We start from the raw sequence: 15,194 nt of genomic DNA, 5'->3' as shown, positions 1-15,194 counted from the left end.
AACTGGATTTAAAAGGGGCTCCCCATTTTAACACACAATTTGTCTTGTCTTGATGTATGACCACTAAAGCAATGATTACTAGCTGATCTTGCCTTCCAGAGCCACGTGGTTGATAGAAAATTGATGATCACCTACAGAATCAATGCCTTTGTGGAACATTTGTGGGAAGATGACAAGAGAGGTATTACGAAGCATCTCATATTGAAGAAGATCAGCACACCTTTGCAGCATGCACCCATCAGGATTACAGACTGTGAGTTGGATTTTTTTTAAATAAGAAATTGGCAAAGGACAGTAGAAAGATGCCTTTTTTATAGCCTTCTGTAGAAGATTTTATCTTCTTCAGATAACATTGTATAAAGGCTTCTATTGGTGGAATGTTCTCTATTGCCCCCTAGTGGTTGGCAAGCTACCTAGATATGTGGGCACACTTAAGTTACGGAGGATCTATTTGACTTTTAAAAATACTTTAGTAGATTAATGATCTAACATTTAGATGGTCATTTAAGCAGGACCTGTTGTCTATCACCCCTAATATTGTTTCACCTATAGATTCTTTAGTTTACCACAAGCTGTTTACTCAGAGGGATAGGTTCAAAAAATATAAACGCTGCTGTAAAATATATATCTGAAGAAGGCAGTGGCAAACAACTTCTTTAATGTAGTGTTGCCAAGAAAACCTGCATGGGTGTGTCTGTGAAGTCATTGGGAGTTGCTTCAAGGGGATTTTATATTACTGCAGAGCACAGCTTTAGGCAACCACACCACCAGCTTCATTTCCTTAAGTGCCGGAGCTCAGTTAGACATTTACAAAAACATGTTGTGACAAATGCTGCCATCTTATGCTTCAGTAACAAGGGGCAGAGAAATGGGACAGAAAACAAGGGTCTTTTGATTAACTTGCAAAGAGATTAACTTCTTAGAGGCAGGGGTGGAATCCAGGACATTGTGTCCAGGGTCCCCCAACAAACCTGGTTGCACCATTCTTGATGTGTTGTTTGTGTATATATATAGAGAGAAAGGAATGTGCAATATAGTGTTTGTATGTGTGTGTGTGTGTGTGTGTGTGTGTATATATATATATATATATATACACACACACATACATGTTGACTAGCATAAAATGCACGAACACCAGAAAATTTATAAAACTATAAAATTTATAAAACTATAAAAGTTTTAATAAGATAAAATACCAAGCTTTCACTGGCTACTGCCAGCATCATCAGGGTAACTTCCATCGACTGGAAGTTACCCTGACGATGCTGACAGTAGCCAGCGAAAGCTTGGTATTTTATCTTATTAAAATTTTTATAGTTTTATAAATTTCCTGGTATTCATGCATTTTATGCTAGTCAACATGAATTTACCCAGGAATCACCTTTTTGTTTTTAGTATTCTTAATAATATATATATATATATATGTATGTATGTATGTATGTATGTATGTATGTATGTATGTATGTATGTGTAGAGAGAGAGAAAATCTGAACTCAAAAATTCGACTTCACTGGGGCTTAGCATGTCTATTTGCAGCCTTTTGAAGAGCAGATGGCAAAGGAAGAGAAAAAGACCACTTTTGACAGGGTTGCCCCGGGGCCTGGAAAATGGGTATTGGGAAGTGGCCTGTGAATTGTTCATTCCTAATGTACACTACTTCATTCCTATTATCTTAGCTTTTTTTTTAAAAAAAAAAATCTTAACAGAAATGTAACCAATTACTGCTGCTGGACAAGGGACACTCCTAAACATTGGAAGATCTTTCCAGTGGATCCCAATCCTATTTCCTGCTCACTACTGATAAGGACCACACTGGCTGGTGATGCTTTGCTTCGCATCATGCCAACTTTCCAACTGATTTATTTGAAAGCTTATCCAGTGCTATCCACATTAAATAGGGTAGGGGAGTCTGATGGACATCAAGAGGTATCTCACTGAGTGCACTGGTGCCCATGGGCAGCATACTGGCTATTCAAATCTTAGAATCAGCAAAAGGGGCTTATTCACAGAGCAGCTGGAGGAAAAGACGAGAGGGAACTTCAAGCCCAAAAGCAGACTTCTCCTTAAAATGGTTTTCTTCCCCCTGCAGATACAAAGATCAATCTCAAGCTCTTCAATGCAACAGTTGGCTCCTTCTTGCCAGATGTAGACCTGATTGGTGTGACAGTGGGTCATTTGGGGCCCTTGCCATTGCCTGAGGCTGAGAAATGGGGCTGTAAGGTCATTGAAATCAAATACCCCAACGGCAGCAAAGATTATCTTGTGCAGATTTCTTTTGATAGTCCTGGAGTTGAGAAGGAGGTATGAACCGATATCAATTTAAGCCTTTTCTGCAGGTGTTACAGTGGAATAGCTTATCATTAGCAGCAGAGCACTGACAACGCAACTGCTGATGATCCTTTTAATCCCAATGTAATAACTCAACCAAAGCTGAATTATTATGTGGAGTGGCTTGGAACTTTTTATTTTTCCAGATAACTGTGTTTCATTTTGTGTGCCTATAATTAGCACACATGCACTACTTCAGATTCTCCCTTCTATATTGGAGGGATGTCACTAACTCCATGAAATTACGTTCTTTGTTGAGTATCAATAGATATTTGGATCATCTATTCCTGAGAATTCCTGGGAATTTTTAATCTGGAGATGGGTGATCCTCCCTTAGTTTTCAGGAGAATTTTAGGCGATTTGAATGTCTTTCTCTTCCCTTCCTAGTGCAAAACGAACATGGTTGGTCAAAGGCTGGGTAAAAGTTAGATGACTGTATTTGCAGAGAAATAATTGGTGAGGTAGGTTTAGAACACACTTTTATCATGTTGTATAAAAGAGGGAGCCAAGATTCAAGCTGTAGGGTATCTGGGGTAGGGTTACGACAGTGTTTCAATGTGCTACACATGTAAACAAGTTTTGCAATTTAAGTTTTCCAAGATGGAGTCAAAATCAGTCTTCCGTGATCTTGGTTTTCTCCAAATATGTGGTCTTCTGCTCCCAGAATTCTTAATAATGGCCATGCTGACTGAAAAATTGTAAGAGCTGAAGTCCACATATCTAGAGATTGCTTGGCTGGATAAGGCTGCTCTAAACAGTTTGCAACCATCTGTATGCAGTCCATTTATCTATGTAAATTGTTAGATATTGTGTAGATTTTAACTGAGAATTACAAAAAAATGTATTTTGTAATCCGTAAAATTCACCCATCTAAATAGACTGAATGTAACCAATACTAAGCCCAGATTTCCTTTTAATAATTACACTGTTAGTGACAATGTAGAAATTAATACCTTCCTTTTTAACTTTTCTCAGTATGTGCCAGAACACTTTCGAAATTATACTACCAACCCTGTATTGCAATTCAGTGTGATTCCTCAGGCAGAAATCTTTGAAGTCCCAATCCCTCTGTCTGCCTTGGTGAGCGATGCAGGTGAGTTGATTGGAGCTAATATTTTCTGCCTCTTTCCATTATGGATATCAGGGAAAAAAATGGGTAGAAGCTAGAAGATACATCCTCAGGTAGTAGACATTTCCACTGCAATTGAGAAGGTAGGCTATGGATCCAGAAGATGTTACCGTATATGCCGGCGTATAAGACGACTTCCGCAAGCGCTAAACTCGGCACCAAAGACGGGGGTCGTCTTATACGCCGAGTCGTCTTATATGCCGGAAATACTGGTAGTTTCCGGCGTATAAGACGACGTTCTAGGAATGTGGCTCGGCGACAAAGACGGGGGTCGTCTTATACGCCGGGTCGCCTAATACGCCGGCATATACGGTACTGTAAAGTTGTTAGAAACAATTATTGATATCTTAATGCTTTTTAATAGGGCAGTTAAACAGAGGCACCATGATGTAGCTGGTATAATTTATATAATGAACTATCAAGTAGGTGCTCATGCCATGCTGTGAAACGAAGCAGTCAGAAATGTTAATGGGAAATGCTTGTGGATTGTGAGTGGGAAAATAAAAGGACAGGCACCCATCTTGTTTCCTCTTCTCTCCAGTGCTGCCCCAAGCAGAAGGATTCTGTGATAACGAAGCCCTCTATTTAGTGGTGAAACGTGGCAACGTGGACCAGAATTGGATGCCCTTTGTGGGAAACACACCCTTAACCCAAGAGATGGCACGGACCCTTGAATATGGATTGCAGGACAATCAAACTCATTTGGCCCTGAGAGTGCCGAAGCTTGCCACTCATGTGTTCCTTGAAGTATGACAAACCTTGATCTGGGCAGCCTTCTATGTCAGAATGTAAAGGGGTGCCTTTTGGGATGTAGTGGGGACTGTGAGTAAATATTGTGAAAAAGCCTCCCAGAGCCTGCAGGCACAGGTATGCGTTGGACTCCCCCTTGCTGCCTTCAGCTTCAACACTCTGGGTGACAAACATCTGGGTGACACTAGAAGGCAGCAAAGAGTTAGTTTTCAATGTCTCTGCACTGCCATCTTGTGATCATCTGGATTTCTCCAGCCCAAGCATGAGCCATGATGGAAGACTAGCCCAGAATAAAATAGAAGAGTGAGCAAGTGAAGGGATCACCCACTTGCCACTGTGGCTGCTATTACCTTTTCTCCTGATGTTCCTGAGTCAGCGATTGCCTCATCAGTAAGAGCATGATATTGTGGTGGCTAACCTTGGAAATTGTTCATGGCTTCCCCACAATCAATGCTGCTCATTCACTTCCTCTTCTCCCTCCTCCTACCTGTCTGTAAGGAACACAAGGAGAAAAAATAACCACACCGTAATCTGGACTGCAGAAACTCCAGGGAACCACTGAATGGCAGGAAATAGGAGGATTCTTTGCCATATCTAAGAGTCTTGCTTTGGGGGTAGAGAACATTACTTATGCTTTGGGGGGGTGGCAATCTGTTACCATGAATTCTTGCTTCCTGGAAACAAGCCTGTAGTTGACTTCCTTTGCTTCTGTGAGTAAGCGGCCGGCTTGCTTATTTAGAAGCCAACATCAAAACCCTCTTTGCTTCAGCAGCAGGTTCTATTCCTTCTCTTCCACCATGATCTACTCTAATCTTCATGCTATTTCAAAAGCAGTCCTTGCTTTCTGTATAATGAATGGGGAAAAAAGAATTTTCCCGGGAGCCATCTCAGACGCAAAGGTTCATAAATTGCTGGGGTTAAGTAAGAGCTGCATTTGATCTCTGAACAGCAAGCCAGGAGCCAGGAGAAAACCTAAAATAAAATACCCTGAAAATCTAACTTTAAATTGTACTTTGTGATATAATCCCCTTTCTATGATTTGAAAATCTACAATTTGCTAACCAGTTTCAGAGTGCCAGGAGTAGCATAAGATGTCCTGAGCATCACCTCTGATCTCAGGCCTACTTACCAGCTATAAGCAGCATCAGTAGAAGGAGGCAGTACTTGTAATTCTTGAGCTCCGTTGACTGGCTCCTAGATAGATTTTTTTGGTTTAACCCCAGCAAGTCTATGATGTTCTCAATCTATGGCTTAGAATCTTAGGGTGCCTCCACTCAGCTGTCATTTTCATCACTCAAACCCTCAGTCATGTTTTTGCTTCTGATAAGTGTATCCACCATGCTGTTGAGTAAGCTTGCTGTATAGATCAGCGTATCTTCCAGCTGTTCAATGGGGTATATTAATCTCTCTCTCTCCCTCTGTAACATGTTTCAAGGGTTTAATGTCTATTTCCCTATTTCTTCAGAAAGACTGAGGTAAAAATGAAGGTACCTAGAAAACAAATAATGATTGTGGGATCTTTGGTTGGGACTGAAGTTGAGGCCCATCAGCACTGGCTAACAAAGGAAGCCTTCGTGTCACTAATCTACTCTCTTTGTATCCTAGGAAATAAACTCCTTTGGGATTGTGACCACCTTCCAGTTGCAATTTAAGGACCATCTCAGTCAAACTGAAATGATTGAATTTACCATATCCTGCAGCTTTTCTCCAAAAGATCTAATTGGTAAATGACATTCCTGGGTTGGTTAGATGTCTGAGGGATGTTGATCCTGATATCCTTCCAGATAACATTAAATCCATTTGGGAAGTAGTCAACCAGATTTCAAAATGTCACTTTCAATCTATTTAATCTAGATTAATAAATTCACTGTAAAGGCACTCACATATTTAGTGGCATATCATTCATGTCTCTTTCCTCAAAAAAACTATATATTTGGGTTGAAGGAGCTTTATTTCTCATAGATTCTTGGCTCCTTTGTCTCAAATACATTCTAGGAAAACTATATTGTATAGAACTTTATATAACACAGAGAAGATATTCTAAGGTGCTAAGAAAATATTTTGGCTTTCTACCAGTTTAAAAATTAAAGTGGCTTGCAACTAAACATTGGTGTTGGAATCACCATTGTTTTACTGATATTTCATTAGCAACACACAGAGGTCTCCCCTATCTGAGTTAGTGCTCTGCACCTATCCTTAGGGTTTACGGGAAACGACTGTCATGAATTTGACTTTCCCCATTAGTGACCTGTATCCTGTCTCTCATCTCTGTTTTAAGTGTCTGCAGCCACTCAGCTTCTCTCCAAAACTTCTTTCCTTCCTTAGATTTTTATCCACCGTTATTATTTTATAAGTAACTCAAGACAGCGAACATAGTTAATATTTGTCCTATTTTCCCCACAACAAAAACCCTATGAGGTGAATTGGGTTGAGAGTGAACAGCCCAAAGTCATCCAGTCAGCTTTCATGCTTAAAAATTCAGTTACTTGATTTCTAAGGCCAGCACCTTAACCATTACATCAAACTGACCTTTCCTTCTTCCCTCCCTCCCTCCCTTTCACATTACAGATAAAAATAAAAGCACATTTGAAACAGAGATCATCTCTGATAGTGACCCCCATGGGAGAATAAGGGGGAAATATTAATGCTGATAGACAGCAAGGCTTTTCCCCTCATGCACTGGGGATGAAGGCAGTGACTTGGGGGAGAATGTTGTTGAATGATTGTGCCCAATGGAAATTTAGATGGGGATACAGTCACAGTTCTATTCCACAATCTTCGATAGCATCTTCATCTTTTTATGAAAAGGATCAATGTTAATGCAGCCTCCAGAGAGGGTTGCAATGCACTCCATTCTTCTTCTTGTTGTAATTTCCTTCCCTCTCTCTCTTTCTCTTTCTCCCTTGCCCCCCCCCCCTCGGTGTGGCTTTAATGTGGACTATGCGGGAATTATAGGGAAAGTGATTGTGGTAGCTCTGCTTCCTTGCTCTTCAATTGTGTAGCTTTGTTACACTTTTTATACTTCTTTTTTTTTGCTTTTTTTTAAAAGAAAGGCATTGACCTCCTGTATGAAAGATGGGAGGTTAATAAATAAATGAGGGAGAGAGAAAAGGGTAAAAATGATGCCCACTACCGAGGGAGGGGGTGACCTATGCTGTAAATTATCTTCAACAATCAAAATGTGAAAATATATTTCTTTGGGAATGGAAGGCTGGTATGAAGGTGTTGGAGTGAATGGGCACACAAGAGTGCCAGTTAACATGGAATGAGAGCTGCAATGTTTGCTTGTGGCTGGCTGTGAAAAAACTATGACCAACACTAAGAGCTGATTGTCTGGAGGCATCTATGGTGGCATCAATGATGCGGCTCTGCTCGAGGCAAGGGTTGACAGTTGGGATACTGGGATTAGCAAGGAAGGAATCTTTACCTCCTGAACTTCCTGGAATAAAATGTGTCTCTTGCAGACTGTCAGCCTAATGGCACAATTGTAGTCTCTGCTCGGACGTTGGTTGGCATGCCAGTCTTGGACCTCTCCAATTTAGTGCTGAGAGATAAACGCTGTAAACCAGCTTCTGTGACAAAAGCAGAAGCAGTCTTCCTCTTCAGTGTAAACTCTTGTGGCACAACACGCAAGGTGAGAGATTACTGGGGGAAGGTGTCCCCCCTCTTCAGGAGGGTCTGGAAAAGATGCTGTAAAGTAGAATAGGATATATCTACTAACCTTCTCCCAGTCTGCCTATATTCTGACTGTGTTGGGTTGATTTTCCCAATCATTCCCAATGGGAAAGCCAGGTTGGGAAAACAGGTTTACATCCACCCAATAGGACAAGCATCAACTTTTGTGCTCTTAATAAACTGCTTTATAAATGACAGCTAGAGGAAAAGCTAGGAACTATATTTCTACTATGGTACTGGATCTTTCCTACGTCACGTGGGGTGATAAAGGGGAAGAGGGAAGGGTCCAACCTGGGTCTTTGACCAACTTGAAGAAAAGGCAGGGATCCAATTTCTAAAATTGGCCAAGCTTTGGAATGTTTCATTCCATTCTTCTTTACAGTTTGAAAACACCATCATGACTTATGAAAATGAGGTCCTGTATTTCCTCCCAGGCCAAGCAACACCTGTTTACCAGTGAGTATTTGTGACTTGAGAATGAAGGACAAACGTAAAGCCAACTTGGCCCTGCCTTGTGTGGTTTCCAAGTGTGCTGAGGTGGCAGTTCTCAGAATTCCTAGGTTGGGGAGAGCTTGAGTTAAAGCACTGTGTGAGGAGGAATCCTTTGCCAATCATGCTTCAGGAAGAATTTTTTTGACACCCACTATTCTAAAATGCCCAGAGATTAAAAATGGGGTACAATAGTATGGGGCGATTTGGAGCCCATCTGGAGAGACTCTGCAGACATGGGTCTCCAACAAAGCCAACTAAAGCTTCTCTGAATTTCATATGCGCATCAACTTCTTCCCCAAAAGTGTGAAATGAGAGAAGCTAAACTTTGGAGCTCTTAGTGAACTTGGGTGAATAAAAGAAGACACTTTTGTTGGCAAATTCTGTCTTTTCAAGGTTGAAATGTGCTTGCCAGTACTTCATTGGAAATGCGCTGCTGCTCCAGTATAGCCCTGCACAAGCACCATCGCCAAGCATACTGCCTGGGACTGGGCAACTGGAACTTGCCCTTAAACTGGCCAGAGGTAATTTCAAAGCAGAGGGGTATGGCATATCTATGACCGTAATCAATAAAAATATGGTACTCTTATTTTATCCTGTCAGCATGAGAAACACAGTTTCTAACTTAGATTTTGCACTAATTTGAAGACAGGGATAGTCTTAGAGGTTTTCCTGCTGGATGGAGGAAGAATGCAACTAAAGAAGGCAACAGTTATTTGTATTTTTGAACAAACATTTGTATTTACCTTTTAAAAATCCAACTTTAAAAAGAATGGAATATCTCATCAAACCATTTTTAAATATTGTAAGCTTTATAATAAACTGGGTCCTACAGGGTTTCTCATTTTATGTGGGTTTTAACCTCAACTCTCTATGTGAGCATTCATCAATTTCCACTACTATCTTGGCTTTGCTGGGAATTTTTATGTCATTAGGAAACTGTGAATTTGAGTCCTGAAACTTGGGCTGTTTAGACTTGAATTAACTTTGCATGTCACGTTTGTCAGTTGAGGGAGCATACCAGGTCATCCAGAACAGGGTTCAGTTTTATTGTTTTATTTTTCTGTTCCTCCTCCTCCCAATCTAAGCATGTGGCAGCAGCCAAGAACATCTCTTGGCTGTATTTTAGGTTAACAATAAACAATTAGTTTTGATCTAATTGGCATCACTAGCATGGCATGAGTTGTAGAAGAACATCTTTTAGTCTTGTCACAAAATCTTTAATGGGAGACGGAGTAACCAGCCTGATAATACACATTTTTGCAACTCCTACTGTTTAATTATATTAATAGACTGTTAGCAATTTTTATAAAAACAAATTATATATATTTATATTTTTTAAAAATTCAACTTAAACAATTTAATCAATGATGAAATCATTCCGATCCCAGTTTTCTCAGTAATGATAGCAATAGCTTTGACTCCAGAGATGCCTTTGCCTCCACTCCAGTTGTCTGATCTGGGTTTAAAATGTCAGTGTCCTCTTGCATTGTGCTAATACAGTTCTTAGGCTAATAAGCAGATCAGAATAGCATACATAATCCTGGTTTAGACTGGTGATGAAGACTGATTCTTAAATTGAATAAATTATTTTTGGATCCTAGGCTCCTAATAATGTCTTCTTTTGCCCATCTCACTTTTCTGTAGATCAGTCCTACAGAGATTTCTATCATCAGTCCGAATATCCAGTAAGTCGTTACCTGCGAGAGCCCCTGTTTTTCCAGGTAGAGCTCCTTCACAGTGAAGATCCACAGCTTGAGTTGTTTCTGGAGGACTGCTGGGCTACTGCAAAATCTGACAGGACCAGTTTTCCACAGTGGCACATAGTGGTTGACAGGTACCAATTTTAAATGTGGATTGGAGGTTGTTTGCCACTTATATGAAAAGTTGAACACTATGAGTAAAGTTGTTGCAGAAGGCAGTTTGACAAGGCCTGCATAGAAAGTGACTTGGTTATGCTAGGGAATGAAAGAGAATGAATACAAACTTTCCAAGACAGAATAAACCATAACACTTTGTACCAGCTGCAGAAATTTCTATCTTATGTTCAGTGATTCAATCATCTAAAAACTGAAAGACTCATTGGCAATTCTTGCTATAAGCTCAAAAGTAAAGACAGAGCTTGATGGTTATTTTCTAGAGCCTTAATATTGTATCATCTAGCATCTCTAATTTATCAATCAGATGCAAGGGCTTTCTTTGAGGTTGACGTACTGATAATGGTTGCCCTAATGTAATTTCATAGCATAATCTAGTTAAGTGGACCTTTCTGATCTTTGATGGCAACTTGGCACAGTCTGAATCTCATAGCTATACTTTTGTAGATATATATAATTTATTTTTATTTTATATGCTAGTTGTGAGAATACAGCAGATTCACATCAGACCATATTCCATGATGTCCCCAGCACTTCTGTCCCATTCCCTACACACCTGAAGAGGTTTGAAGTGAAAATGTTTACATTTGTGGTGAATAGTCAAGCTGTTCAAGGAGAGGTAAGGTTGCCTTTATGGGTCAATTTAGGTAATTTTTGACGTATTTCATGATCTTACATTTGATAAGGTGGTCCTACCCTGGATAAGGTTCTTCTACAACATTCCGCCTTGATAGCATTGTTGTCTTTATTTCCCTATCAAAGATATTGTATATCAGCAATATAGTTTTTCTAAGTCATGAACTTTTACAAGAATATTGCTGCAATAGTGTGTTAATGGTGGAATACTTCAGTTTTATTTTAAAATCAGTTGAATTCAGTTGTTCCCAAGGGATAAGTCTTTTATGTATGTTGCTATCTCCTTTAGTAACATGCTTTCAAACTATCTTGTGATGCCTGATGATTTTTGTCTGTTGTTCAGATCTACATCCACTGTAGTGCAGTAATCTGTGATTCCACCCAGCCATCTTCTGATGCCCTTTGCACCAGGCTTTGCATTCCCAGAAGGCAAAGAGCAGGTAAGGGATTAGAATACAAATGACTTGGATTGCTGTGCGCTTTGGATTGCAAAACACTCTGTTCTCTACTACAACCTTACCTAACTTCTTACCTCCTAGATGAGTTGGACAACTGATGTAGTCACTGAGTTCATTGGCATGCTGCTTCAGTAGCCTGATTGGAAGCATTTTCGTTGAGAATGGTTTTCCTTGTGTCCAATGCTTTTGTCTATAAACTTTCCATTTTTTTTAAAGAATTGGCTATCAGAAACTATGTTCTGAAGCAAACGCTCACTCTCAAAATGTGCACAGTTGCATCTTTTGTCATGTAAGTTAATGTCTTCTTGAGCCTACTCTGTTCATTGCTTCCCTGTAATGTCAGAGGCCAGCCTGTGCGATGGTCAGAGAAAGGTGATTAGTTTGAAATCTGGTTTGTGGAAAATAAAAATGCACACATTAGGCAGCACCTAGAGAGACAGTTCTTATAGTTAAAAAAACCCTAATGTTTTATGTCAGGGCTTTTCAACCGGTGGTACACATACCACCAATAGTACTTTACCACCTGGCAGGTGGTATGCGAAGTGGTAGCGGGGTGGACAGGAATGAGTTGAAGTGGCAGCAGTGCTGCACAAGCCCAAGGGAGAAACAGCTGGAGCTACAGGGCTGTTGGGGCTCTACAGAGGTGCCAGGATCAGCGCTGGGCCCCAGCTGATCGGCGCTTCTGGGAAAGGAGGATATAAAAGGAGGTGGTTTTAGCGGGAAAGGGCCAGTGAGGGGCTGCCCCGCCCCATCCCCCGGGCACATGAAGCGGCGGCAAGCACCCAGCATCCCTGCTGACCATCCCTGCTGAGCACTGATAACGGAAAAAGGTAGAAGCACTTCCCTTCCCCCCCCCGGGACACCAGCAGTCACGCGCTTGCTTTCTCTGTGCACCCCCAGGGGTGGGGCAGAGAGGGGAGGATGGCTCGCTGGCTCCAGAGCTCCCTGTGGATCTAAGGCTGAGCGCATTCCAGCTTTGATGGTCCCCACCGGTAGATCAGCGCCACGCCTGCTCGCTGACCGCCTCAAAGTCACCAGGCTTTCCCTTTCATCGGGACCGCCCCTCCCTGCATGGGACGGCTATGGCCGGCGGCAGCATGTCCACCGGCAGCGCTGGCAATCTCTCCCCCTCCCGTCATCCCTTCCTGAGCGCGGAGGAAGAGAAGCAGGGGAGGAAGGAAGGAGTGAGCTGGGAAAGAGACTGCTTTCTGAGCGCTTCACAGGTTTGGTTTTTTAAGCTGCCAGAGACTCCGCGCAGGCTTCCCATTTTGACCCCTTCCCCCCCCCCATTGCCTTTCCCTCCTTCAATCTGATCATGTAAAAAGATACATTTCAGTGTAGCTAATGATGTAAAATCAGTTGCAATATGTTCTGAATTATACAACTAGCATAAGTATGATAACATGTTTCTGATTAGAAACATATGGCTCTGAAGATGAAAAGGCTAACGTTTTAAAATTCTTCCTAGGCCGGAGCACTGATTCCTCGAATGATATCCAGGGATACGTTTCATCTGGAGCCATTGTGATGGGAAGGAGGAATGATTCCTAAACATCTTATAAAAAGACTGGTGGCAAGATGTCGTTGCTGAAGTATTTATTTCTAAGAGTTGCAGCTGTGTATTCTGTAATAAAAAGCCTACAATGGGTCTATTTGGGTATCTTTGTGTAAATTTCTAGAGCAGTTTTATTCAAACTTTTAGGGATAGTGGGCATACTTGGAACTTTTAGGGTTCTGAGGTCATAGAATATTGGTCGCGAAAATACTTTTGTAACGCTTAGTCACAAAATGCTCATTTTACGGAAAGGCAAACTAGAGAGGTTACAAAATCTGAATCCATCATAGAGGTGAGGATCTGATCTTGAGTACATTCCAAAAACTCCTTTGCTTTAATGCTTCTTGGTTTCCATGAAATGAAGTATCTGTCAAACATGCTCACTTAACTGAGAAAACCCATCCTAAGTGATGTAGGCCCAGCAACAGAAATTATTGTTTGCTACACAGGGTGTGCACATGTAACACTTCATAAATAAATCATTTCTAGTCTGCTTCAAGTTAGTATTTTTTAAGTGTTAACAAATGCCTAGATTATTCAACAGCGCTTAATGTTGCTCTACATATGGTAAACTAATCATGACACTGCAGTCAGCTTCATTTACTGTAGATCATAAACAGAAGGTTGAGCCTTCAGTAGTTCTGCAGTATAAATGTGCCTTACATATTAAATAAAAGTTATTTTCAATGTTCTAGAATCTGGATTCAGCCATAATCTAGCCCTGCCTTTGGTTCCTTATAAATTGTACCTGTAAATTGAAGAACCTCTGAAGGATATAAAAGTGCCCTTACCTTATTATCATATACAGTATATATTATGTATATTTGGAACAAATGACTAGGAAAGCATTTTAAATTGACCACTGAAAAATATAGACAAAGGAATCAAATATTCACAAAGACTAGCAAGATACTTTGGTAGGAAAGTTGTTAAGTGGCAAGGGAACCAAATTTTGAAGAGAAGAAAAAATAGCACAATTACCTGGCAGGCTTATTATCTAGCTGAAGTAATCTTTACAACTGTACCATAGAGAGGAAATTGGAATGTGGCTCAAACCTAAGAACGTAAAAAAAAAAATCAATATGCTCTGAAAGAGTTGCTAGTTGACAATAGAAGCAATATTTCATCAAGAAATGTTCCAACTGACTTTTAAAAGCAATACTATAGTGCTATCATGTTTTAGATCTACATGTTTCATTTTTATTAGTCATTGCATAGCACATTTCTGCTTTGTTATAGTGATCATTTTAGAAAAACTCTGTGCCTGCTAAAAGATGCATGAGTGTTTTTACAAATTTCCCAATTAAAGAAAACTTTTTAGAATTATTAAAAACACCTAGCATTCTGACCTGATCAATTTAATTTTATCTTGCCACTGTTCTCTTGACATGCAAGACTGGTGCTTGGGTAGAAAATGGAATGTGCATCCTACACAATGCTCAAGTAGCCTTTAGAGGTTTTATAACCCTATTAATCCCAACTAAGTATGATAAAGGCTCCTATGCCTCATATAGAGGGCAGTGGTTAGAATGCAGTATTGCAGGCTAATCCTGACTGCCAATTGCCAGCAGTTCGATCCTGACCGGCTCCTAGTTGCGTCAGCCTTCCATCCTTCTGAGGTTTGTAAACTGAGGACCCAGATTATTGGGGGCAATAGGCTGACTCTGTAAACTGATTAGATAGGGCTGTAAAGAACTGTAAAGCAGTATGTATAGTAAGTCTAAATACTATTGCTATTGTTTATGCCTGGGTTATCTAAATACTAGTCACTTCAATTGTATTCAGGCCCTTAAATTGTTTCATAAATAAGCTTCTACATGAACCATTCACCAGCTTGCTGTTCTACAAATGGGCCACACTTTATCTTTCAGAATGATCCAGCTATTATAGGTTTTGACTGTCTTGTCTGGGTGTTATGTCAATTGAAGACGTAATCCAGGCTTTCCAGTTATAAAACAAGTATGCTTAATGTGGGAGAAATCAAAAATGATTTCCAACTTTTAACGAAGCAGGATTTCTCAGTACTCCTCAACCAATGAAAGAGAATTTTTGCTACATTGCCTGATATTTATTTGAAAAAAATGATCCATATTATAGATTGCTTGTGTCAAATAGCAACAATGGCGGTAAGATGCTGGGGAATTGCCAACATCATATTGTTGCTCTGTTGGACTGATAAAGATGCAGCACTCATTTACAAGTAAGTCATATAGCACATACTGTATATCCGTGTTCCCCTGAACCAATTTCTCTTTAACAAGGGCAGTAGTTGAGGAAGGTATATGTAGATTGAGAAC

At 40.4% G+C, this 15,194-nt stretch overlaps 1 protein-coding gene across 1 annotated transcript in view; it reads left to right on the top strand.

Moving 5' to 3' along the window:
- The window catches only part of LOC120297610, a 31,027-nt gene extending 16,540 nt beyond the window's left edge, over positions 1 to 14,487 (top strand). The window contains exons 10-21 of the mRNA XM_039320442.1: positions 100 to 253; positions 2,090 to 2,301; positions 3,304 to 3,421; positions 3,999 to 4,204; positions 5,813 to 5,930; positions 7,672 to 7,841; positions 8,265 to 8,338; positions 8,768 to 8,895; positions 10,019 to 10,208; positions 10,729 to 10,867; positions 11,228 to 11,324; positions 12,811 to 14,487. Coding sequence (XP_039176376.1) covers positions 100 to 253; positions 2,090 to 2,301; positions 3,304 to 3,421; positions 3,999 to 4,204; positions 5,813 to 5,930; positions 7,672 to 7,841; positions 8,265 to 8,338; positions 8,768 to 8,895; positions 10,019 to 10,208; positions 10,729 to 10,867; positions 11,228 to 11,324; positions 12,811 to 12,893 — 1,689 coding nt within the window. The 3' untranslated portion in view covers positions 12,894 to 14,487. The remainder of the gene's footprint in view (positions 1 to 99; positions 254 to 2,089; positions 2,302 to 3,303; positions 3,422 to 3,998; positions 4,205 to 5,812; positions 5,931 to 7,671; positions 7,842 to 8,264; positions 8,339 to 8,767; positions 8,896 to 10,018; positions 10,209 to 10,728; positions 10,868 to 11,227; positions 11,325 to 12,810) is intronic.
- Positions 14,488 to 15,194: the final 707 nt, after the last annotated feature.

This window comes from Crotalus tigris, unplaced genomic scaffold, assembly GCF_016545835.1.
Source record: "Crotalus tigris isolate CLP2741 ecotype Arizona unplaced genomic scaffold, ASM1654583v1 scf7180000023637.1517150, whole genome shotgun sequence".
NCBI classification, from domain to species: domain Eukaryota; kingdom Metazoa; phylum Chordata; class Lepidosauria; order Squamata; family Viperidae; genus Crotalus; species Crotalus tigris.
The sequence above is the reverse complement of the archived record's forward strand: the minus strand, read 5'-3'. Positions and strand labels throughout refer to the sequence as shown.